This window comes from Aristolochia californica, unplaced genomic scaffold (genome assembly GCF_029961685.1).
Source record: "Aristolochia californica isolate CCGP_79_NKW_82.1479 unplaced genomic scaffold, dmAriCali1.0.hap1 SCAF_5, whole genome shotgun sequence".
Taxonomy (NCBI): Eukaryota; Viridiplantae; Streptophyta; class Magnoliopsida; order Piperales; family Aristolochiaceae; genus Aristolochia; species Aristolochia californica.
In genome coordinates this window covers 99,731-122,032 of record NW_027182214.1, presented here as the reverse complement: position 1 = coordinate 122,032, position 22,302 = coordinate 99,731, and the positions used below count along the sequence as shown (strand labels likewise).

Sequence of the window (22,302 nt, the reverse complement as noted above, 5' to 3'; positions counted from 1 at the left end):
TTAGAAGATGTCCAGGATGTCGAGAATGGATCTGTTGCAGAGGGGACAAGAGCCTCGATTCAGCCAAAGCTCCCTGGAGCAAACCCTGCAAAAAGTATGGCCACAAGGGATGAACGCCGAGCCCTTCCTTCTCCCCATGCAGACGCAGCACACAACGCTGCTCCTTTCACTCTCCCCGCGTTCTTCCTTCTCCGCCGCCGCTGCGTCTTCTCCCTCTTCCAACAGCCTCATCAACGACACCCTCAATGGCGTTGCGCACTCTTCCTCCTGCTGCTGCCTCTGCTGCTCTGCGGCCGCCCTGAAATCCCGCTCCGCTGCCAGGGCCATGGCCAGGTTCATCCCTGGCCCCCTGGTTTGCACACAGTCTTCCTCCGCCACTGCGTTCTGACCCCCTCCACTCAGAATCTCCGTCGTCTCTTCTTCTTCCTCCGGTTCTCCGTCGCTGCTGTCTTCCCTAACAGGCATCCGCATTTCGCCTCCAAAGCCCCATAGGCTCCCGCAGCAGCCTCCCATGCCGAGTCGCTCTCTGAGGCTTTTCCATCTCCCTCCCCTCTGCATTGCAGGCGACCTCGATTCGAAGGCGAGAGCCTGAAACAGATGAAGGGGTTAGCCGGTCAGCCATTCTAAGCATACTCGTGGCATCAAACTCCGAAACCCAGAAAGGAAAAGAATACAGAGAGGCTAGATAAAATCATAAACCAGAACCCAAAAAACAAAAACCAAATGAGAGGCCATTGAATGGAACATGGACATCAAGCGAAGGGAGAGAGAGAGAGAGAGAGATTCACTCCGGTGAACTCATTAACGATTGAAAAACCGAACAACAACAGGAGAAGAAGAGGAAGAACCTAAAATTTCCAATGGAAGCATGATATGGGTCGAAAACATATTTGATTTACCTGCGATCAGAAGGCGCCGATCTCGGTCGCCGGAGGGAGGAGGAGACGAGAAAAGAGGAAGAAGCAGAGGCTAAGCATGTGGGGGACCCTTTTTCTATTTCCTTGTTTTGCCGAAGAAGAGAAGTTAATAACGCGGAAGACGAGTAGACTCGCGCCTGGAAATTGGGTTTTTTTTAAGACAAACTTTCAACGTATCTCAGCTATTTTAAGTGGGAAACCGTTTTAGCATTATTGATTTCGTATTTTCAAGCTTCTCATCCGCAGGGACTTATCCGTATCCAAAGCTTAAAAAATCTCCGAAAATCCAATCCAAATAAGTAATTTTTGAATATCGAAACAAGTATTAAATAAAACAAGGAAAATGAGGAAATATGAGCAGAGAAACAGAAAAGAATTTGATTGTCTACAATCTATTGAGAGAAATATGAAATGTAGCAGGCCGTAGCATTCCGGTCATTTTGTTCGCCGACTCGCCTTGCCCATCCTTGCTCTTTACAAATCAGAAAAACGGCCGGCCGGCCCGCAGCTCTAGGATTCTTCTCCAGGTGACCTTTTTATCAACTTTCCGCCATCCCCATTCCCATTTTCAGGTTGTCTGTATTGATAGTTAATTGCTCTTCTTGTTGTCTGAGAACTCTAGACAATTCCATTCATATTTAATCTCTTTGTTAATGGCTAATCCAGTAATGCAGGGGTGGTTCCATTCTATGTATAAAGAAAAGCGATGTTTGGTTAGAGAGGATTTTCGGTATGAATATCATGAGAGAAAAAACACAATATGAATTTTCGAATGGCTGCTCAGCAGGGTGACTCTGGGTGGGATTCCATTATTTGTCAGAACAGATAAGCATCATATTACTCTTTCTAATCTGTTTTTTGTTGTTTTTTGCATTATAATCATTTTTATACTTGAGAAAGGTGATGTCGAGGAGATAGAGATAATGAAAAGAAGAAGCAAATGATGAAGATCAAATCCTCTTTAAGCATCTAATATCATGTCAATGAGCAGATTACAGAGAGGATCGGCGTGCGAAGAAGAAAGAAAGTCAATACTCAATAATGCGCCTCTGCCAACTCCATCTCTGTTTGATTTTAGAGAAATTAAAATGTGGGGCACGACGGTGAGGGATATTGGAACAGAGTTTTGACTCCGAATGGGCCGCGTGCCTGCCTATAATGTGACAGGTTTGTTTTATCCGTTATTTACGGTAAGCAAATGGATATTTTAATATATTATCAAAATAAAAAAGGAAGATTTTGTATTGTAGAAAGGATCAAATTAACTCACAAAAATGAGGGAAAAGTAAAAAATTTGTTCCACTAGGAAGTAGATTGGACTAGAGATTAGCCTCAATGCTTCCATTTGACAGAGAATCGTGCAATTGAGAGAAAAAAGAGTGATTATAGAGGCAGTGATTATAGAAGCAATGAAATGTTAAAGAACATTCTTACATAGATTTTAAGTTTATTAGTTGAGAAAAATACTTCCCAAATTGTAGTCTCTTTTGATTCTTCCTCTTCAATGAGGAGACTGCCATTGAGAGTCTAGGACTCTTCCATTTGAGCTTCCAACTCTTTGTTTACATAGTATAAACGGGTAATTGGATACGAAAGGCTGATTATTTGTATTTGTTTCGTTAGAAACCAGGTAAGTCTTACCCAAATTCATAAAATATTTTTCCTTCTACAGTAATCAAACAGGAAAAATAGGTAAATTGCTTTTCCTATTTGCCTCGAAAATTTCTTTGAGAAGAATGTGATGGTCTTTGTCCATGTGCAATAGTGGGGAACACATGGGAGGGGAAAAGATGACCAATCTGGCTTTTGAATGACTTTTTGTTGATGTTAGAAAATTCTCTTTTTCAAAAATTAAGGAAAAAATCATATGAGATGAGATGCAACCATCAAATTCCATTTTTTAAAAAAAGAGAAAAAGGAGGTTGGACTTTTAGCTGTGCCTAACTTGTTTTTTTTCATAAAGGTATACTAGTTACAAGAATATCACTTACTTCATTATATTTATTAATTTTACTTTATCATTGAAAATAATAAAAATAATAAAAATATCTTAAAATTATGAATATTTAGGATAGTAAATAGAATAGAAAAAGATCAAGTTGTAAGTTATTCAATTCATATTTAATGGGGTTGAGGCAAGCTTTGAACTTCCCTTCCCCAGTTAGTTATATTATTATTTTTTAAATATTAATATAATTAGAATAATAAAATTTAAAAATAGAAGTTAAAGATTGACATTGGAAATTTCCTATTTTTCTGATTTTTATTTTATTTTAAATAATTAATGATTGCAAATAGTATGTAATTTCATACATGGATCTTAAGAGGGATTTTTTTAATGTTTAGTAATAATTAGTCAATGTGGAATCCTATAATTGTCCCAATTCAAAATTTTCTATTTTTTTAAATTCTTTTTAAAATTTTATTAGCCCCTTTTTCGTATAATAATCAACTTGCTTACTAACTAGTAAAAGAATAACTAAGTAGAAGCAAGAGACTTATTTTGGTAATTGAATGGGCATGGCAATATTTTCCCTTTAAAAATATAAAAAATGAAGGACTATCATTTAAAAATGTAGGAAATCATTTTCGAAAATGCCTATTGTTTGGTTGATCAATTAATTGAACAATTGACGATTGATGTCTATTTCATTGTAGGGGGGTTAGTGCACTTCGAGAGTAGATTACCTTTTAATAATTTTACTTAGTGAAAGTATTTTTTATGTTAGTGTGCGTAATGCAAAGTGAAGTATTTTTTTTTTTTTTTTGTGTTAGTCTACACAATTGAAAGTATAGTATAGAGGGAGAAGAAATGTCAAAGTCATTTTCTCCCTAAACTTTTCCTGGGCATCAATAGGGCCATAGTGTTTCATGTGGCCTCAAGTCTAAAATCTTAAGAACATTCATCCAGTTTATATTATCAAGGCAAATATTGTCCTCATTTCTTTTTATTTTATTTGAAAATAATACTTTTAATCGATAGGGTTATTTTGTATTTTAGTCATTGGTTTAATCATTTACCTTAAACTTTTCCTAGGCATCAATTGGGCCATAGTGTTTCATGTGGCTTCAAGTCTAAAATCTTAAGAACATTCATCCAGTTTATATTATCAAGGCAAATATTGTCTTATTTCTTTTTCTTTTATTTGAAAATAATACTTTTAATTTTGTATTTTAATCATTTAGTAGTTACATTAGGTTGTTGTTTTACATTCGATTGAAAGATGTTTTTCATTTTAACACAAGCAAAAGTGTTTTTTAGTAAATCATAAGGTTATAGAGATTTACCTATAATTTAAATTATTAATTATGATTAAATAAAATTAATAGAGCAAGTAGCAATTCGTTGAGTTGCTTTTATGAGATTATTCATTGTCTCCTTCCCACCGATAAAGATTTGATTACTGTACGTCTCTGTGGGATGTTGGTTTCTCTGTTCAGAGGAGGCATAGTGGAAGGCAGTAATGGATTTTTCCTTTTTTTTAACTGGTTTGGTGCTTTGTGACAGGATATGACCAGACAAGTCGTTGTTCTCCTCATTATCGTCGGTCCCAGTGGTGCTTTACCGACACTCTTCGCTCAAGCAGACGATCATCGTTCATTATTTATGATCTCCTGTAAGCAGTAAATGAGTTAGAACCCAGAAGCTTTTCGCCTTCTGTCATGGATTGGGCACAGCAGATGATGGGTTTGCGCTTGCAGAGAAGAAAACACTCAGATAGAGAGAGAGCAGCAGGAATGGATGTAGATGAAAATGGGAGTCTTGATTAGTAGTGTTGATGAGTCGATAAAATATTATATAGAATTATGAAAGATAGAAGAAGACCCATTTTTGCATTTCTCTTACGGACGACTCCAGACTCCGGAGACGGTTAAATATCGTCTTTTAGCGGTAAGATAGAAAGACTCACACACTGGCATACATAGTCACTCGCACCGACCTAGAAAAGAAGAAAAACAGACACTGAAAGTCGCAAATCTTTTCTGATCAGTTATCACAGATCATCTCGTGTAGCGAGTTTGAGGCGATTATGCAGTGGCGATTGGTCCCAAGTTGACGGCTTTCATGGCCTCGAACCTGGGCTCCTTCGCCTGGAACTTCTGCCCGGCGTAGAGCTTCATGTAGTCCTCGAACACGAACTTGGGGTACACTTGGCTCTGCTCCAGGGCGGCTTCTCTCTCCAACAGCTCCGGAGCCGGGTAGATGACGGCGTCGCTGCCGGGGTTGTAGAAGGAGGCGATTGACATTCTATTCCCGTCCGTCTGCGCTACCACCCTGTGCATCACACTCTTGTACTTGCCGTTGGTGATCACCTCCAGCTGATCCCCGATGTTGACGACGATGGAGTGGCGGAGAGGTGGGACGTCCACCCATACCCCGTCTTTCAGGAGCTGGAGCCCGCTCACTTTGTCGTCCTGGAACAGGAGGATGATGCCACCGGCGTCCGTGTGGGCGCGCAGTCCCTTGACGAGCTCCGGCCGGGGGCATGGCGGGTAGTTGCTAACCTTGGTCCCGAAGGTGGGTCCTTTTGTCCCGCAGAAGGCCTTCTTTATGTAACCCTTCTCCAGTCCCAGATTCTCGCAAAACAAGTCAAGTAGCTCTTCTGCCAGTTTCTCCAATTTCGCCACGAATTCTTTCATCGTCGACCTGATACATCATTCACTTTGGTTAATCAAAAGAAAGCAATGTCATTGATGTTTAGCCTATGGAATTACTGTTTCTTGATGTGATGTCCTAATGTCCTAATTACAGTTTCTTTTCAGAGTTAAACAGTAGGAATCTTCAGCTGCTGAAAACGATGATGAGTAAAGAATGGAGGGCAAGAAAATTATACTCATTGATCGTGAGAACCAGGGGCAGTGGGTTCTAAATGAAGAAACAAGATAAGGTACTAAAGCTCAATTTATTAAACTAAAAGATTCTTTCATCGGAGTGCTGCAGTTTTCAGAGCTGAGCGGTCAGCAGAGGCAAGCAGGGGAGGAACCGAGGAAGCCGGCCTGCTCGCTCTGCTTGTTGCCTCTCTGGGGCTTACCTGTATTCATCAGAGAGATCAGGGATGTCAGCCATGTTGGAGACGGGGAGATGGCGAAGGTAGAAGGTGCTCTCCCAGTCCATGTCTTTAACATCAGACTCTGCTTCTCCTTTCAAAACCTTGCTCGCCACTACCGACTCCTTGAACCGTTCCTCCATGCACTTCTTGTAGTGCCCCTTGGTGAGTCTCTCCACTTCGTCCAACAGCTCCGTCGAGATCCCATGGTTCAGCAGCTGTAAATCGCAAAACCCACGTTGAGAACAACAGCATCAACAGAATCTAAAACCCAATCAACTTCCAAAAAAAAAAAAAAAAAGAGTTCACCCCATGTTTGTGTATATACCTCAAAGAAGCCCCAGTTCTCACAGGCATCTCTAATCAACTCCATGGTGGGACTTCTCTCATCTCCCTGGAGCTTCTCCATGTTGATGACTGGGAAGGTGGCCATTTCTTCTCAACTGGGTCTCTCTCAGACTCTCTGGAACCTGCTCTCTATGAAGCTCTAAGAAGCGCAGTGTGTGCCAAATGGTGTTCTGAGATGTGGGGGAGGTAGGTCTGCAATTTATAGGCCCTTAAAGCCGTGAGTTGGACGGAAAGGGTGAGTGTCCAGACAAAGACATCATCCATGAAGTGGGCATGGGTGTAGCATCCTCGTGGCTTCCGGATGGGTCCCCCTTTAGGCAGACTCACTAACATCCCCATGACTCAGGGTCATCCATTCGCCTGAGTCCAGCATGAATAGACGGTCTCAGTTTCCAATTTTCTTCTAATTTTCTTTTACGTCTTAAAAGCCTCTCTTTCCTCGCTCTTTCCTCTACTTGCCACCATCCTGACTGCTCCTCCATTGGTTTTCTTCATGGAGCTTTCTCCTTATAAAACCAAATTGAAGAGCGGTTGCCTGGCTGACTCCTTCCTCAGTCTACCGTTTTTTTTTGGTATTTCACAAACTGGATGAGCATTCGTTTCCATGTTTGAACACACCTTTGGATTCATTCAGATGACAATAGGCTCATTCACAAGAAACGTATCCCACTGACTAGTATTTGAAAATGACTCCCCATCTTCTTGTCCATCTCAAAATCCACATTTTCTTGTCTCGAATTATTAGTTGATCTTGTCGACAAGGGTCCCTTGGTAATTACAAGTTTTTTTCATGAAATTTTCTCTCTTCTCCTCCTCCTTATTATTATTATTATTATTATTATTATTATTATTATTATTGATGGAGAAGAGAAGAAAGGAACTAAGGTATCATGAGTGGTCCCAAAGTGAAGAGAGATCAGATGCTGCTTTAGAAAAGTTTTAAGCAACCAAATGATCTCATTCCCACCAATTAATTTACACCTTCATAGCTAATTTTATAATGTTCCTATCATATCTCATGATCACTTAAAGAACCTCTGATGGGTATGAACAATTTTTTTTTTTTTTTTTTCGCTCCAGTAGATGTGGCTACCACTTCGAGATTGGGCAAAAGTGAACCCAAATCTAGCCAAGTTGGATTAAATAATTAAAAGGTTTAAGCTAGTTATAAAAAGGGATAGAATCATGAAAGTGTTCAGTCCGGCTTACTCGTGAGAGCAGATTTGCCTAAACTGATGTGAGGAATAAACTAATTGAGAAAGAGGAGAGGGAAAGATGAGGGTGATATTTTTGTTTGTAAAGAATGGGATGAGTTGATATAAAATGGGACCCTGCAGCAAGCTCTAGAAATCTTTGACTGGTCTTCTTTTTTTTTTTTTCCAAGCTAGAACTCTCATGCTGGCTGCTACTCATCAAAGTATACTTGATTTGATATAAAATGACCAATTTTCTTCATCCTCCTCCTTTCCTATGTTTGCATGAATTTGATGAGTTCATATTTATTAAACCATACAAAAGGAAGGACTTTTCAGAACTTATATTTCTTACTTTGCTTTAAATCCTTTTGTTTTTTAGATGAAAAAAAAGAAGAAGAAGACGCAAATGATGGAGAAAGTTCTCCCAAAAGTGGGAGAGAAAACAAAAAAAAATAAAAAGGAGGTAAACGATGCTATTCTATTCAAGGTTAGAGCCATCACCTTTTAAGTTATGCACTGAAATCTGTCAGAATCAAAATCAAATCAGCTTATACCTGATTAGATATTTCAAATTCTACAAACCAGAAGATGAATAACGTGATGAAAAACCACAAGGAAAAGGGAAAATTCCAAAAGCAATATGGAATCTGGGTTCAATCACAAGTACATTGAATCGAAACAAACAAACAATTTGAACCGTTTGAAAAGACGAAAGAAGGAATACTGGGAAAGAACCAGAGCCCTCTGAAAGAGAGAGATTCTATATTGTAAGAGAGCGAGAGAAAGGAAGCTTTACAATTGCAAGAAAGAAACGATTATTCTTTCTTCCACCCAAAATCTGAAATCTGTTCTAATGAATGCTTAAGAGGGGCCGAATGAAGCAGAGCTGTAGGGAAAATGCATTCCTTTGTGATGGTCCATGCTTTAAGATGGTGATCATAACAGACAGTGACTACAGGGGAGGACGCATGGGGAGGGTGAGTGGAGGAGAGGGGATCGACCACTAGTGGAGTAGGACCTACATTTCTCATCTCTTTCTGCAAATTCTTTGGAAGCTGTGCGGTGCACATGAACTCATGGGTGTGCATCACCTTTGCTAAGGGAGACGCATGTGCTGTGGTCACCTTTCCCTTGTCTATTCTTCTCTCAATCTAAAATTTCATAAAAAATGTGGTCCTCAAATTTATCACCAAAAAAAAAAAAAAAAAATCTTGATCTCAAGTTCCGTCACAAAATCGCAATTTTTTCCTGCAGTTTCGAATTGCTCAGTCAAATAAAGTTTGGCTTTCTGCATAAGACAACGAAAAGGAAAAATATTTTGCTTCCGTGTTATCTCAAGGGAGTTTAAAACGTGTTAACATAGCTCTTAACTTTGAAAACAATAGAATCATCAGCATTTTATTCAAATATAAGTTTAAAATTTCTGTAAGTATATGTCATGCAATCAAGTTAAAATTTTTACCTGACGTAGGCAGTTGATGATGTAGATTTGATCTTTGTAACATAATGAAAGCAGCTGGTCTTGATTATTCAATGGTCTGAATACCCTACCTTATTATCTTCAAGCATTATGGTTTGATCAAGAGATACAGAGCCGAGATTAGAGGAGAATTTTGTCTTCTTTCTACGCTCTCCACATCTGCTGATTTGTCTTCTCGCACAGTGAGTCCAGTTGGGTTCGTTGAAAGTTGAATACCGGAGGCAGCAGAGGAGCAGAAGGGAAGTCGCAGAAAGTTCTACGTTTCAGTTGCTGACAAGTGAGCAACGAGTTTAATGCAAATGATAACTCTGGGTCGGCAGAGTCTGAACGAGTCTGCGCACTGGACTTTTTTGGCTCCTCTTTCAATCTTCAATTCAATTCGATTGTGACCTGACACAAAAAAAAGTTCGACAGTTCTCCCACACGCTACCCATCTCCTTTAATTTTCTCTCAGAAAATCTGAACCCCGGTTGTTCAGTCTTTCATGGACCCTTGACCGTCGCCTCTGGGCATGGCTGTTTCTCGCTGACCGTTGCGTCCAAGTTTGGAGTCTTCTGGATTGTGGCAGTGGGAGTCTCAAATTGAGAAATATTCCTAAAAATAAACCGGTATTGGACTACGATGGTTCCTGCCAGTCACTGAAAGAAAATTCAACGTGGAAAAGTAGAAAAACAATCTCAGAAATATTTATTTTGTCGAGACTGAAACAGTTGAAAATCTTAAATTCCAAAATGACCGAAGGCTGAGAGAAAGATCCCATCACATGAGATTTACAGAGAAAAGAGCCGTACACTGGTGAAAGTCAGTACTAGCGCAGAAAACCGCTCTTTTCTGCCATTGTCAAAGGAGGGTGAGAATGTTATTATCATTACCATCAAGCATAATTTCACTTAAGCCGATTGCTTCTCACAATATAAAAACAAATTCTACTAATAGTTTATAGAAGATAATAATCTGTTAGCACCAAATACGCTTGAACAATACAATATAGAGTCTTTTTTTTTTTTATTTAGACAATCCAACTCAGTAGAGATGTTTAAAGAAGAAAATACACCACTTGTTGATATATCCAGATCATGTTGTCTACGAAGTCTAGCCATGTGAGAGCCCTGTACGTGTGCAATCCACCAGTAAAGCAAAATCACCCTTAAGGCTGACCACAATCACTATCCGTAAGACCCTGAATTAGCCCCAGAATTTCAGTCCGCAGCTCGCTCACTGCAGACCTACCCACCGACACCTTTAAAACAGTGAACCATCGGTCACCACTTCCCTGGCATCCACTCTCGTACCACTCACATATCACTTTAGCAACGGCCAGGACATATAAACCACAGTCATATCCATTCTCCTGCTGAGGTGTAGGACCTTCGGTAAACCTGGGTCCAGATGCTGCATCATTGATGGTCATGAACCTTGCCACAGCTTTGTACAGTTTCTTGGCATGCCGATCATTTGATCCCTTTATGCTGTCATGATGTACAAACACATTCATGTTCCTATCAAATGCAAGCAAGCTCCAATGATTTCCACCTTCAGCAAGGCCCACATCGTCATTATCATTGACAGTAAAGATAACTAATTTCCTCATTGGCAGTTTGAGGGGTTCAATAAAATCCTTGAGACTTGAAAGATCTGGACAGTTGGTTATCCAGAATGAGATGGAAGGAGGAACAAGAAGAATGTCTTTGGAGGAGTACTTGGAAGAAAGGTAGCTGAAGTAGAATTCTATTATGCGATCATTGAGGAAGCGAGGGCCACTAAGGATATCTAAGTCTGATCTCCTAAGAACAACATCATTGTAACAGAGTACTTTCTCGTCGCCTTTTGGTTGACCCATGATAAAGTTGCAATCCACGTATATTTGCTTCTCCTGCATCAAATAATCATTTAAAATGATTTTTCTCCCAATCAAAAGAAAGAATTTACTTGAAGTAAGAGGTACAGCATAGTTATGGAAGGTGGCATGTGAAGGTAAAATTATTTAAATTGCTTCAATAGCTAATCTATTTTTTCCCTTCAAGTTCATTTGTGACTGGTTCCAGTGAATCTCTGTGTTACTTCATCATTATGCTCACATTTAAAACATGATAAAAGAAGAAAGCTAGATTACCAACATCAGGCCTATACAATTAACTTAAATTAGGTGGTCACCATTTGTCACCTGCATCTTCTGCCTTAATTTGCAAAAAGATGTGGGACTCAGGCAGTGGGAACTATTATTCATGTCAAGACGCAGAGGATTTTGCATCAAGGACTGATACCCCATGAAACAGATGACCTTCATAAACCTGGGTTTTAAAAAGGATCCATATTGACTTAGATGTCAATGGAAATCAAAATAATTTGCTGATGCACTAGAAAGCTCTAACTTTTTCTAACAATTGTCAACTTTTGCAAGCCTACCACACGAAATTGGTCAAGTTACACTATTCGCCCTCCATTCACCCGTCTGAAGTCAAGCCTTATCTTGAAACCCTAAACTAGACTAGACATGACTGAGTCCAACGGAGTCGTACTTGAATCACCCAGGTCAGACCAGAGGCAATGCAAGTCAGACTCAACTTAGACTATCTCACTTATTCCTGTGTGAAACAAGGGTCTGCCCCCAAACCAAGTCATTCACCTCAACATCTGGGTCGACATGCTGGAATGATAGGTCGCTTAACAAGCTGGGGAACCATAGTGCAGTACCAAGCTTTTTCTTGTCTATGAACCTATATCTGCAAAAGCAGGATCACAAAAATAAATACTTCAGTACTCTGATGTCATCAAATAAGCTAATGCAAATAAGTTAAGCATCTTGTCTGCCATCGTGGTTAGGTAGTTTGAAGACCAATCCCCTATGAATTGAACACACGGCATTGGCAGCTTCATATGTCACATTGCTTGTCTCTCTTTCAGGCCTATGATGCTCCCATTACCGACTAAGATTGCCTGAGAAAGGTAACATAATCCACACAAAGGAAACTGTAAGGACTTCTTGGTTGTTGGATTATATATCCCAAGAGAACTGATGGATCATATCGCAAATCATTTATTTGAACATTGTAATGAGCACTGAAGATGTTAGACTAAGTCTGTAAACTACTTGCTCACGATTTCGTTTCATTGCATCAGCACTTGATTAAAAAGCCACCTTGAATCTTCAAGACTCTGATGATGCCGCATGAATGCTCACCTACTTTGGCCACCGTGTAGTTCTTATCATAACTAAAGTTCTCAATTTCAAAGACAAAAAGGAAATTTTTCTTGAGTATAAAACTTGATCAAGATTTTGGACAACTGGATGATTTCAATATTTCAGGGGCAATTCAATCTGAGTGCTTAACCCAAATCAAAAGAGGAAGCCTGTGAAAGAAAGAATATCATAAACAACCTTTTAGAGTCTTGCCCTGTGGAACTCCGGTTGAACAAGCAGATGTTCTAAGTTGCTTATTGAGTCTTGCATCAAATGAAGAGAACAAACGTCTGAAGGAAGATGTGCACATGAGGACAGACACTTACTACATACATGAGAGAGAATCCTCATGGCCATGAAGAAAGTCTCTCAATCTGGAAGTCTCACCAACAACTGACAGCCACTAAGTAAGAATTTCTATAGTGATATTGGTGGGGACACCATATGCCCATCGGGCTCCAGTGGACCCACCAATTATGGTTGAAATTATTTATTTTTATAATTTTTATTTTGTTTTATTTTATTTTTAGTTTATCTTTCCTGATTTTACTAGATTTTATCAGATATTGAGCTTATCTGTTTTGAGTTTTAAATTTCAAAGTAGTTATTAATAGGCTGTAACTGCACATTGAAGATGGATTAATAAAATTCTCCAGCTATTATCTCTTCTCTCCCTTCCCTTTCTTCTTCTTCTTCTCCTTAATTTTTCCTCTCACCACTTCTAAATTCTTTTTCTTCTTCTCTGTTTCTCTACATGAAGCCAATTAATCAACGATCTGACATGTTAATTAAAACTTGTGTATTTGTCCTGCATCAGATATAGGGTTTATCCATCCTATCAATTAGCTCAAGTGCTTCTTCCAACATATGCGTCCCTAGAAGACCTTTAAACATGGCATTATAAGTAACAACAATAGGTAGGACTCCCTTGACTAGCATCTCATCCATAAGATTAAAGGGCAGAATCCACTTTGTTCCCTTTGCAGAGACTATCAATCATAATATTGTATATCACAGTATTGGGTGGTACTCTCATGCCCGTGAAAAGTTTCAAGGGTTCAACAAGTTTGTCAGCTTCAAAATATCATCGAATCACCGTCGGTAACAACCGAAGGTTCCTCCATACTGTTCATCAGCTGATGCGCCATTGAAAAATCACCAGACTTACTGAAAGTAGAAATCAGAGTGTTAAATGTAGCTCGGTTGGGTTTGACACCCCCATTATCCATTTCCTGGAGCAGTTCGTATGCCTCATCCATTTGTTCTTTTTGCAAAGTCCATTGATGAGGACATTGTAAGCATCTACATCAAGATAAAGCCCATCTTGTTTCATTGCCATTGCAACAGAGCATGCATCTTCCAGATTACCAGTATGGCTCAACCCAGAAATCAAAGTAAAATATGTTATGGAATCTGGAGAAAGGCCATTATTAATCATCTCCCTGAATAACTGCATTGCTCTATCTACATTATTAACTTGAAGAAATGTACCAATTATAGTACAAGTGTTGACATTGCCCTTTAAACCCTTAGCAGTGCACATTCTCATGAAAGAAGTTGATGGCAGTACTACTCCTACCATGCTTGCACATTCCATCAATGATGGTGTTTAATGTGATCTCATTTGGAGAGATCCCTAGTTCCATCATTTGAGTAAACAGTTTGAAAGATTCATCAGTGTTACCAGCATTGAAGAACCCATCAATCAAGCAGTTAAAAGTGACTGTATTGGAACAACTTCCATAGAGCGATCCTATTTTGTCTAGCAACACAAGACCTTCTTCTGGTCTGCCAACCTTGCAGAGGTCATTAATGAGAGTATTGAAAATTAAAGTAACTGGTTTGGTCCCAACATTATTATCCCTGGTCATTTTATCAAAGACTTGTAAGACCTCATCAACTCTGCAAGACTTGCATAGATAATTTTTGAGGATCCCAAATGTTACGACATTTGGTTTGACACCCATGTCCCTCATCTCGGCTAGAAGCTGATTCGTCATTTTAAATCATTATTTTGGCCAAGGCCAGTCACAAGGGCATTGAAAGAAGGTATGTGAATGGGGCGACCCTTATCCTTCAGAATGTGCAGGACATTCCAAACCTTGGTGGTATTTCCACTTCTGCAGAGTTTGCAACAAATTAGGAAATGGCTCGCACAGTTTTGCCACTTCAAGGAGGAGGTCAATCACTATAACATCGTTCTGATTGCTTCCTCCTCCATTTTTTCCCTTGAGGAAAGCAGAAAGAAGAATGCAGCAGGTCACATGATTGAGCTGGCATTTTGATTCTCTCACGAACAAGATCAGCTGCATGACTTGTGAGAGAGTGACCCACCACTGGAAGGTGAAAGCAAAAGTGCTTCAAGAATGTCATTGTAGAGGTAGGTCTTAAGGGACTGTGGACGAATGTCAGTGAGGAAGACTTGAATTGGATTCATCAACTAATCCTGCATGAGCAAAAGAGCGCACAATTAGGGAGGCAGAAGTGGTGGAGAAGTAGAAGCCCTGCTCCCTGTATTTCTAATGAGTTGCTAAATGCAGAGGTGGGAGATAGACTGCTGTCTGCTGGCTAGCTCAAACATGGCTTCATATGCAGTAGGACCCTGAAGAGCAATAGCTTGTGGCTGCTTTTCTTAAGCAGTAGAGGACCACCATTCAAAGAATTTAATGGCTTTTTTGGCATTGTAAAGACCAGGGATGACCTCAAGGAGATGACCCTGTGTGAATAGAGCAGATGAGGACACTATATGAATCAAAACTTGATCATTCCACTCTTTGTCGTCCTCCTGGTGCAACACTGCCACTGTCAGTGCACTCACATCTGCCACCAATTTGGATACAGCTGCTGTTGGTACCGGGACATCATTGGTAGGAGCAGTGGTGATGCAACTACAACTATAACTGCAGATTTCTAAGGGTTGTCTCTGAGCATTTGGGTACTAAAAGCTGGCTGAGTAAATGTGCTGCCCTACTCATTTCAATTAATCTGATGATGAATTTTTCATCTAATTGTGGTGCAGCTCAATCACTCAAAATCCACTGCAGCTATAAAATAGAAAACAAAATAAAATCCCTTTTCTGCCGTTGCATAAAATCTTAAATTTTGATTATCATGCACGCAAGAAAAAGAGATTTTGAGATGATTTGATAAAAACTGAGGACCATAACATGAAGATCATAGGTGATAAAAACAGGAGGAAAGCTGCTCCCAATCGTAAGGTAGTATCACCTTGGTGAAGAACTTATCTATGACAAGGTTGGAGTTGACAAAGGCGAGCAATGGGTAACATACGATGCAGTTACAAGTTTATCCGAAAGTAACCAGAATAGGAAACGGAAATGGGAAACAAAATAAGATAAATTTAAGCTTACTGGAAGTGTCTAAAACGCACACCTGAGCACAATTCTAACCTAAAAAACTGTGAAGTACTTAGACACTGCGAAGTTACTTCAACTAAGTAGCAACAGCTAAACACTTGTATGAAAGTATCCCAAAGCAACTAAAACCAACGAGTACAGAATCAATCAAACACTGAACAAAACTTCGAGATTTATGGAGAACTCATAGACCTGGATTTCCCAGCAACCGTAAACGAGAAAGGGTAACTTAAAGAACTCGGTTGCCACAACACAAAGCCCTAGAAGGCACAAACGTGCACAAAAAGCGGATAGATTTATAAGGGGATGGATAAATAAGAGCAGTAGAGAACTTAAGCAATTTCGAAACCGTAACAACAAACAAAAATGAGATTATGAGAGAGTGGGAACAGGTAAATGAATAAAGAAGAATAAGAAATAAACGAAATGTAAACAGGGCAGACTCACAGAAGACGGACAGAAGTTGATCTCTTGGTTTATTGCTGTACCGGTGGTGTCAATAACTAGCAGAGGGTGGCGAAGGGGGACTGCACTGCACGTCGAGGAGGAGGGGGAACAGTTTCTATTTCACTTCGAATATGGAGGATATCGACATCGGTCATCAAATGCGTACACTAAATTCGTTATTACTACGTTAATCAATAAACGACAGAGATGTGCCTAGCTCCACGTGTATGCCCACGTACACTAAATGTGGAATTAGTAACTGACGTGTCAGTACGAGAAATTGTCTATGTGGCGCATATGTGGATAAGAGCCAGTCATAGTCCCTTAAGTAGGGCCGAATAAGGTGAGTGGGCTTTTTTACCATAGATAGTGTTTTAACTTTTAACTTGTCACTCGGTCCAGTCCACTTGGATTTAAGTCCATTTTTTTTTTGTTTAGCAACAGGATTGTCGTCATTCTGAATAAATATGAAAACCCTATTATCACCATTCTGAGAGGAAAATAAACAGTCACATATACACAGTTTCAAAATCACCTCTCTGGTGGATACTAATACAGAGCATCCATCGACTCTATTTGTCAAATGAACTGACTGCTTTGCCTGGTTATTGCCTGCATTCACAAATCTGAACCCCACTCCTCCGTCTGCACAAGACCATCGAATAAGATAAAATTCCCTCCATTAAATCAGTACCCATAATATCTGAGAAACAAAGCACACAGCTCCAAGGTTTCAAGAAAGAAGCAACAAGAAAGACAGTCACAACAATTTCAAGTCACAGAAATCCGCCTCCGTCGATTGAAGTTCTATTTCAGCTCCACTGGCTACACTTGAATATCAAACTCTGTGGGAGAAATCAGGTCTCTTTAAATGCTGCCACCACAGAGACAGTTGGTTTCCTTGATTACATATTTGCACTCACATCCCATATACCTTAAAGTTGATCAGAGAGCTTACCACATTTCACCTCAATAAAAGCTTTTATATCTAATCGCTTTCTACTTGAGGGCAGTGGTGGACAAGCCCACTCTGCCTCTAACAAACAACAAATGAAATTTTTCTGCTCTCCACTGGGAAACCATAAAGCATTTAGCAGTTCTTGAAAATCACAGCTACATTCACAAGTCAATGTCCACAAACCCATTCTTACATTTGGACAACATTCCAATGCTTCCCACACTTCCAAATAAAGTTGCTGTCTAGAACCCAATTAACTGGATGCAAAATATGCAAATTCAGCTAAGTTTATAAGAAGCAGGTATTTGAGTGCATTATACACATGTATGCACATTCTTCTAGCACAAAAACAGACTTCCATATGAAGCCTTAATCATGTCACCTCTGATTGTAAAGTATCAATCAATTAATTATTAGGTCAACACATGTGCTGCGTCGGATCTGAATCTCTCTGTCAAAAAGAATTTCTTTTTACAAACAAGTAGGTAATAGCCTTGTTCCTAAAGGTCACCAAGATTGAGTTGGATTTAGCAATCCATTACTCCTATCCAATGTTTTCCAAACCTTCCTACACAAATATTAGCAAGGTCCAGAATTTATTGGAGCACTGTTATGCTTAAGCATTTTATTTTTCTACATAAGCAGAAAGAAAAATGCTATTAGAGTCTATTCCATGATCTGCACTCAAAATTCTTAAATTATATAAATTACAAAATAGATGATGCTTGTTGTTCCAGCTCTTAAACATCTGAATAGCTAATAAATAGAGCCTTCCCTTTCTTTACAGGAATAATAAGGACTAAGTAGAACTTATGTACACAAGCATTCCGATATTTGGGTAAAATGAAATATATCAGAAACGGGCAAATTACCAATTTCAAGGTTTGAGTAAGGTTTGTAAAATATTATTTTTTCCTTCTCGCTTTCCCCTGGTTAAGCTATATATAGCTTCTGTCTATTATCTCTTGGCAATAAAACTTCCACAAAGTTTCAAAAGGAAAGGAAAAGGTTTCACTAAGCTATCTAAGAAAATGAACTCTACAAGAGCAGATTTATGAAGTACTGGAATAGCTGCCAAGAATAGTGAAAGTAAATCAAGTGTCTGCATTATACGATGCAACTGGTATCATGGATAAATTTAAGGCAAAACTCACTCTAATGTTGCTCGAGGAAATGTTATATTCAAAATCTGTTAGGTACACAACCTTTCTAGCAATGGCACATTCTTTAAGAGAACAATTAAAAATTTGCATGCCCATTAGTCACATCATCTAGAGCTGAAACCCTTTGAAAACAGGCAACACTCCAATCTTGAACCAATGCACAGAAAGTAGAACAATGAAACCGATTTCTTGCCAGTTTCCAGTTTCATGTACCAGCTATATTGCTAATGACCTCATGCTCTCCATTTACTTTAATTCCATCCACTCCAATAGCAGAAGTCTTTTTCTCGTCACCATCTGCTCCCACCCCATTAGATAAATGGTTCTTAATAACCACTGAGATGTCAATTTCAGAAGCTCCTGCAAGCTTAAACCTCTCAACAGCAGCATCAAGATTCTTCTTCCAACCACCCTGACCCAGTTTGAATTCCACTTGTGAACGCTCGAAGAGCATATTACCCCAGAAAAGATGTATTTGGGACCTCATGACAGCTGCTTCTTCTGCTGCTTCTTCTGCCGTTAATTCTGCCAGTACCTCTCCTGAGGGCTGACCATCTGTACCCACAGCCTGCTTTTTCCTCCTTTTTAGTAATTCATCCCTTTTGCTTGCATTAGGGTTTTTCACTTCATTGGTTCTTTGCTCTTCTATTTTTTCCCACATTTCAGTAGCTGCCTTCATTTTCTCTTCAGCACTGTCAAAAAGCTTGATTGTTTCTTCATAATCCCAATTTGTCAGGTCAATCTTATTTGCCAATGCAAAAGACCATTGCAGTTTTGCAGTTTCAAAATGTTGTTGTCCTAATGCAAGCAAACCTTCATAGAAATCAGGCTTAATTCGTAGGGCCTCCTCATATTTCTGGCCAGCAAGGGAGTACCTTTCTTGAACCCAGTCATAAGCATTCTGAAGCTGTTGTGTCATTACTTCCTTTGGTGAAGACTCATCCAATGGAATTCTTTTCCTTGCTGCACACATGTGTACATTCCCCCAATTGAAGAAGGCTAAGGCTGCAACCTCTTGGAATTTGGACACAGCCATTTCAAAAAGACTTTGGGCTTCTTCACTTGTGAGAGTTTCTTCTAATGCCTCTGAGCAAAGCTCCATTCCTAGCTCATGTAAATCTATATGAGCATCAGGGTCTATCCCCACATGAGTTCGGAACAATTGGGCAAACTCATATAACCAATCATCAATTTCAACTTCCTTGCACTCAACATTGTTGCTAACACTGTCTGCAATCTTCTCTTTCTGGATTTCCTCCTCGGTGCCAGCCTTGGGAACAGCAACTTCATTCTCCATGCCTCCAGATACTGAGTCCTCTGCAGAACAATGAGACGCACTCTCATCAACCTTGACTCCCTCATCCTCTACAGCTGCAGGCTTTTCCTCTTCCTCAACTAAAGCAGGCTCCTGCTCTGGGTCCACCTCCACAACATGCAATCTTAGAACCATAAGCAGGTCATCTTTGCCTGTTTCTGATCCTTCAGGTTTCTCCTCACGATTAAGATGGTCAGCAGAAGACTCTGCTAATCTAAGTTCCTCCGTGGTGGTAATGGTTACTAAATCTCCTTCCATATCCTTATACTTGACAAGAACAGATTTAGAGGACGGAAACCGCTTTGCAACAATTTCTCTTAAAACACGGAAACTGCAATTTGCAGGCATTTGGGCAAGTCTTATGTCATGGTCATAGACAAGCTTCAGAGGCCTCCATATAGTTGTAGCTGAAACTGAAGCTGCTCTAAGGACAGAACGTTGCAGTGAGTTGTCTTTACTGTTTTTACTATTGCTGTGGCGAGGGGAGACTAAAACCGGTTCTGAAGAAAGCTTGAAAGGCTTCGAAACAGTTTTGAGCGAGGACTGCTCTTGAATTTGGGATACAGGTTTATCAGGCTTACTACTGGCAGTAGCCTGGCTGCCGGAGGGGGCAGTCTTCTTAGGCACGGGACGAGCAGGCAAGCAAGGGCCAAGGCCAGAAATTGGAGCTCCTCGTACAGCAGAGGCCCCCAGAGCTGCCGGAGATGGGCGGCTCTGCAAGTCCTGCTGGGCCTCATTGCGAGGCCCCAGAGCAACACGGAGCCGTCCGGCAATCTCAAGGACATCACGGTGGTTGGGATCCGCAACAAGGAGAGCTTGCACGTCTTGCAAAGCCAAATCATACTTAGCAAGAGCCTCGTATGCGCGGGCCCTGCGGAGAAGAGCTCGACCGAAGCGTGGCTGGACCTCCAGAGCCAAGGAGCACTCCGACACAACAGTGTCGTAGTCAACAGGCTTCATTTGCATGAGACAGGCAGCCCTGTTGCTGTGGAAAACGGCCCTGTCTGGATGAGTTTTAGGGGTGAGCTGCAGGGCCTTGTTGTATTGGTCCAACGCCCCCGCGTAGTCCTTGGTCTGAAACCGGCGGTTCCCTTCCTCCTTGAGCTCGTGGGCACGTTTCAGAAAGAGGGGGGAGTCCAAATCCACACCATTGGCAGCTGGGGGAGAAGGATGAGAGGCGTCCGACGGGGCGGAGTTCCCACCTTTCTTCCTCCTGCCCCCTGACTTTCCCATCTCTCGCCCGCCAAAAACAAACAAAAAATGAGAAAAAAGCAGAGCGAAGACGAGCAAAAACAAGCCGTGTTCGACGAATTAAAGAGAAGAAATATGCTTCATTTGAGATTGCAGAGAAGGAAAACGCTTACAATCGAAGCTCCACCTCTTTATTTACAGTGACTGTGAGTGATAAAACCAGGTAGGTTACTTTTCGAGTGCTTTGGCTGCTGTTGAGATTCAAAGAGCAGACAGGAAACCCTAAACCGTAGCAGAGACACCAACCAAAAATGGATGGAGATTTGCATTGGCGGGTTCCAGTCAGACGGGAAAGTCTAGATTTTGGCGCTTTGTTGGCTTTCATTGTTGGCCCAAACATATCCAGGAAGCCCAATAACCACATGGGCCATAATTTTAAGCTTACAGAAAAAAAAATTCCAGCGGGTATCAATTCTTTTTAGATACACTCAACTTTCATTTCTTTACCAAATTTAAATTAAATAACTTAAATTTAAAAAAAATTGTTCTATAATTTTTTATATATTTAATGCATACATATGTGATATTATTTTGAATTTTTTTATTTTTTTTATTAATGTCTAATAATACAATAAAATTAATAATGTTATTATAATATAATAAAAATCAATGCCATTCTTATAAATAGAAAATAACATTTCCAAAAAATGGTGTAACCAACCTTGGTTAGACTTGAGTTCGACCTCCTTTCTATTTCCTCTAAAATTTCATAAATACTTTATGCACAAGATTTATTTAGATTGAGTCTATATAATAAAAAGAAAAGATGTTCACATAATGCAATAAAGACCCATTAAACATGGTTGAATCAGTGGTCAAGTCCAAGTGTGGTGACACTTGTAATAGAGTCAACATGAAAATTGAAAAATATGTAACTAAAAAATTAAAAATGACTCGATCGATTCTTCAAACAATCTTAATAATGTATAAGTACTAAGAAAATTTATAAACACATAAAAATATTACCAAATTATTTAATTAATTTAAAATTAGTTAAATGTATTATAAAATAGAGTTATTTATTCAATTTTAAAGAAATAAATACAGTTAAATTATTTTATAATAACAACTTACCACATTACACTTAATATTAGTAGAAATTAGAGCAACCAAGTATAAAATACATTTAGCTTTTTCCGTCCAATAATCCGTAAATAGGTAAATGTTTAAGGTTTAGGGTTTAGGGTTCTAATAAAACCAAGCCTTTGAAAGGGTATTATGCTAAACCTGAATCCTTAAACAATAAATTTGATTCTATATATTTATTTTTAGAATTAAACAAGTAATTAAGCATAATACCCTTACCCATAGTTTTGTAACATCAGTTTGCCACTTGCTCACTAAATTAATAGTTGAATATGTTATAAATTATAAATTATTTTGATATTTTACTAATAAACATCAATAGTTCTCCGACTTGCCAGCCTATTCTTATCAATTAGTTGTTACATTTGTTGGTTTTTGGTTTAAGTTTTTTTTTTTTTCGGTTATAAGATTAAAGAAACATGTACCATAATATATGTACTTACCCTAAACCTTAGCTTTTAGAGTACAAAATGAAAAAATGGGGAGACAAGGGAGATAGGGATAAAGGGTCGACAAATTCGATCATCTAAGAGTT

General features: G+C 39.5%; 5 protein-coding genes across 8 annotated transcripts; all 5 read right to left on the bottom strand.

Moving 5' to 3' along the window:
- Positions 1-339, bottom strand: LOC137966244 (probable E3 ubiquitin-protein ligase LUL4). The gene has a single exon (XM_068812811.1). It carries the CDS (start codon positions 337-339, stop codon positions 1-3), a length of 339 nt encoding a protein of 112 aa, XP_068668912.1.
- Positions 340-4,697: 4,358 nt separating this feature from the next.
- Positions 4,698-6,476, bottom strand: LOC137965999 (1-aminocyclopropane-1-carboxylate oxidase-like). Its single transcript, XM_068812429.1, has 3 exons — positions 6,294-6,476; positions 5,951-6,183; positions 4,698-5,565 (listed from the first exon to the last, which is right to left on the bottom strand). Exons 1-3 carry the CDS (start codon positions 6,396-6,398, stop codon positions 4,947-4,949), a joined length of 957 nt encoding a protein of 318 aa, XP_068668530.1. The 5' UTR covers positions 6,399-6,476; the 3' UTR covers positions 4,698-4,946.
- Positions 6,477-9,924: 3,448 nt separating this feature from the next.
- LOC137965845 (NEDD8-specific protease 1) lies at positions 9,925-20,803 on the bottom strand. 4 transcript variants are annotated; one of them, XM_068812211.1, is made up of 3 exons: positions 15,995-16,139; positions 15,740-15,807; positions 9,925-10,862 (listed from the first exon to the last, which is right to left on the bottom strand). In XM_068812211.1, the coding sequence occupies exon 3, from the start codon at positions 10,827-10,829 to the stop codon at positions 10,137-10,139; it is 693 nt and encodes a 230-aa protein (XP_068668312.1). In that variant the 5' UTR covers positions 10,830-10,862; positions 15,740-15,807; positions 15,995-16,139; the 3' UTR covers positions 9,925-10,136. The 4 variants fall into 4 exon arrangements, with proteins under 4 accessions (XP_068668312.1, XP_068668313.1, XP_068668314.1 ...); XM_068812212.1 differs by lacking the exon at positions 15,740-15,807 and adding an exon at positions 11,616-11,712; XM_068812213.1 differs by lacking the exons at positions 15,740-15,807; positions 15,995-16,139 and adding an exon at positions 20,795-20,803.
- Positions 11,565-14,170, bottom strand: LOC137966243 (pentatricopeptide repeat-containing protein At3g61520, mitochondrial-like). The gene is made up of 3 exons (XM_068812810.1): positions 13,750-14,170; positions 13,421-13,634; positions 11,565-11,712 (listed from the first exon to the last, which is right to left on the bottom strand). The coding sequence occupies exons 1-3, from the start codon at positions 14,168-14,170 to the stop codon at positions 11,565-11,567; spliced, it is 783 nt and encodes a 260-aa protein (XP_068668911.1).
- Positions 18,039-20,915, bottom strand: LOC137965844 (protein CLMP1-like). The gene is made up of 2 exons (XM_068812209.1): positions 20,795-20,915; positions 18,039-20,663 (listed from the first exon to the last, which is right to left on the bottom strand). The coding sequence occupies exon 2, from the start codon at positions 20,661-20,663 to the stop codon at positions 18,321-18,323; it is 2,343 nt and encodes a 780-aa protein (XP_068668310.1). The 5' UTR covers positions 20,795-20,915; the 3' UTR covers positions 18,039-18,320.
- Positions 20,916-22,302: the final 1,387 nt, after the last annotated feature.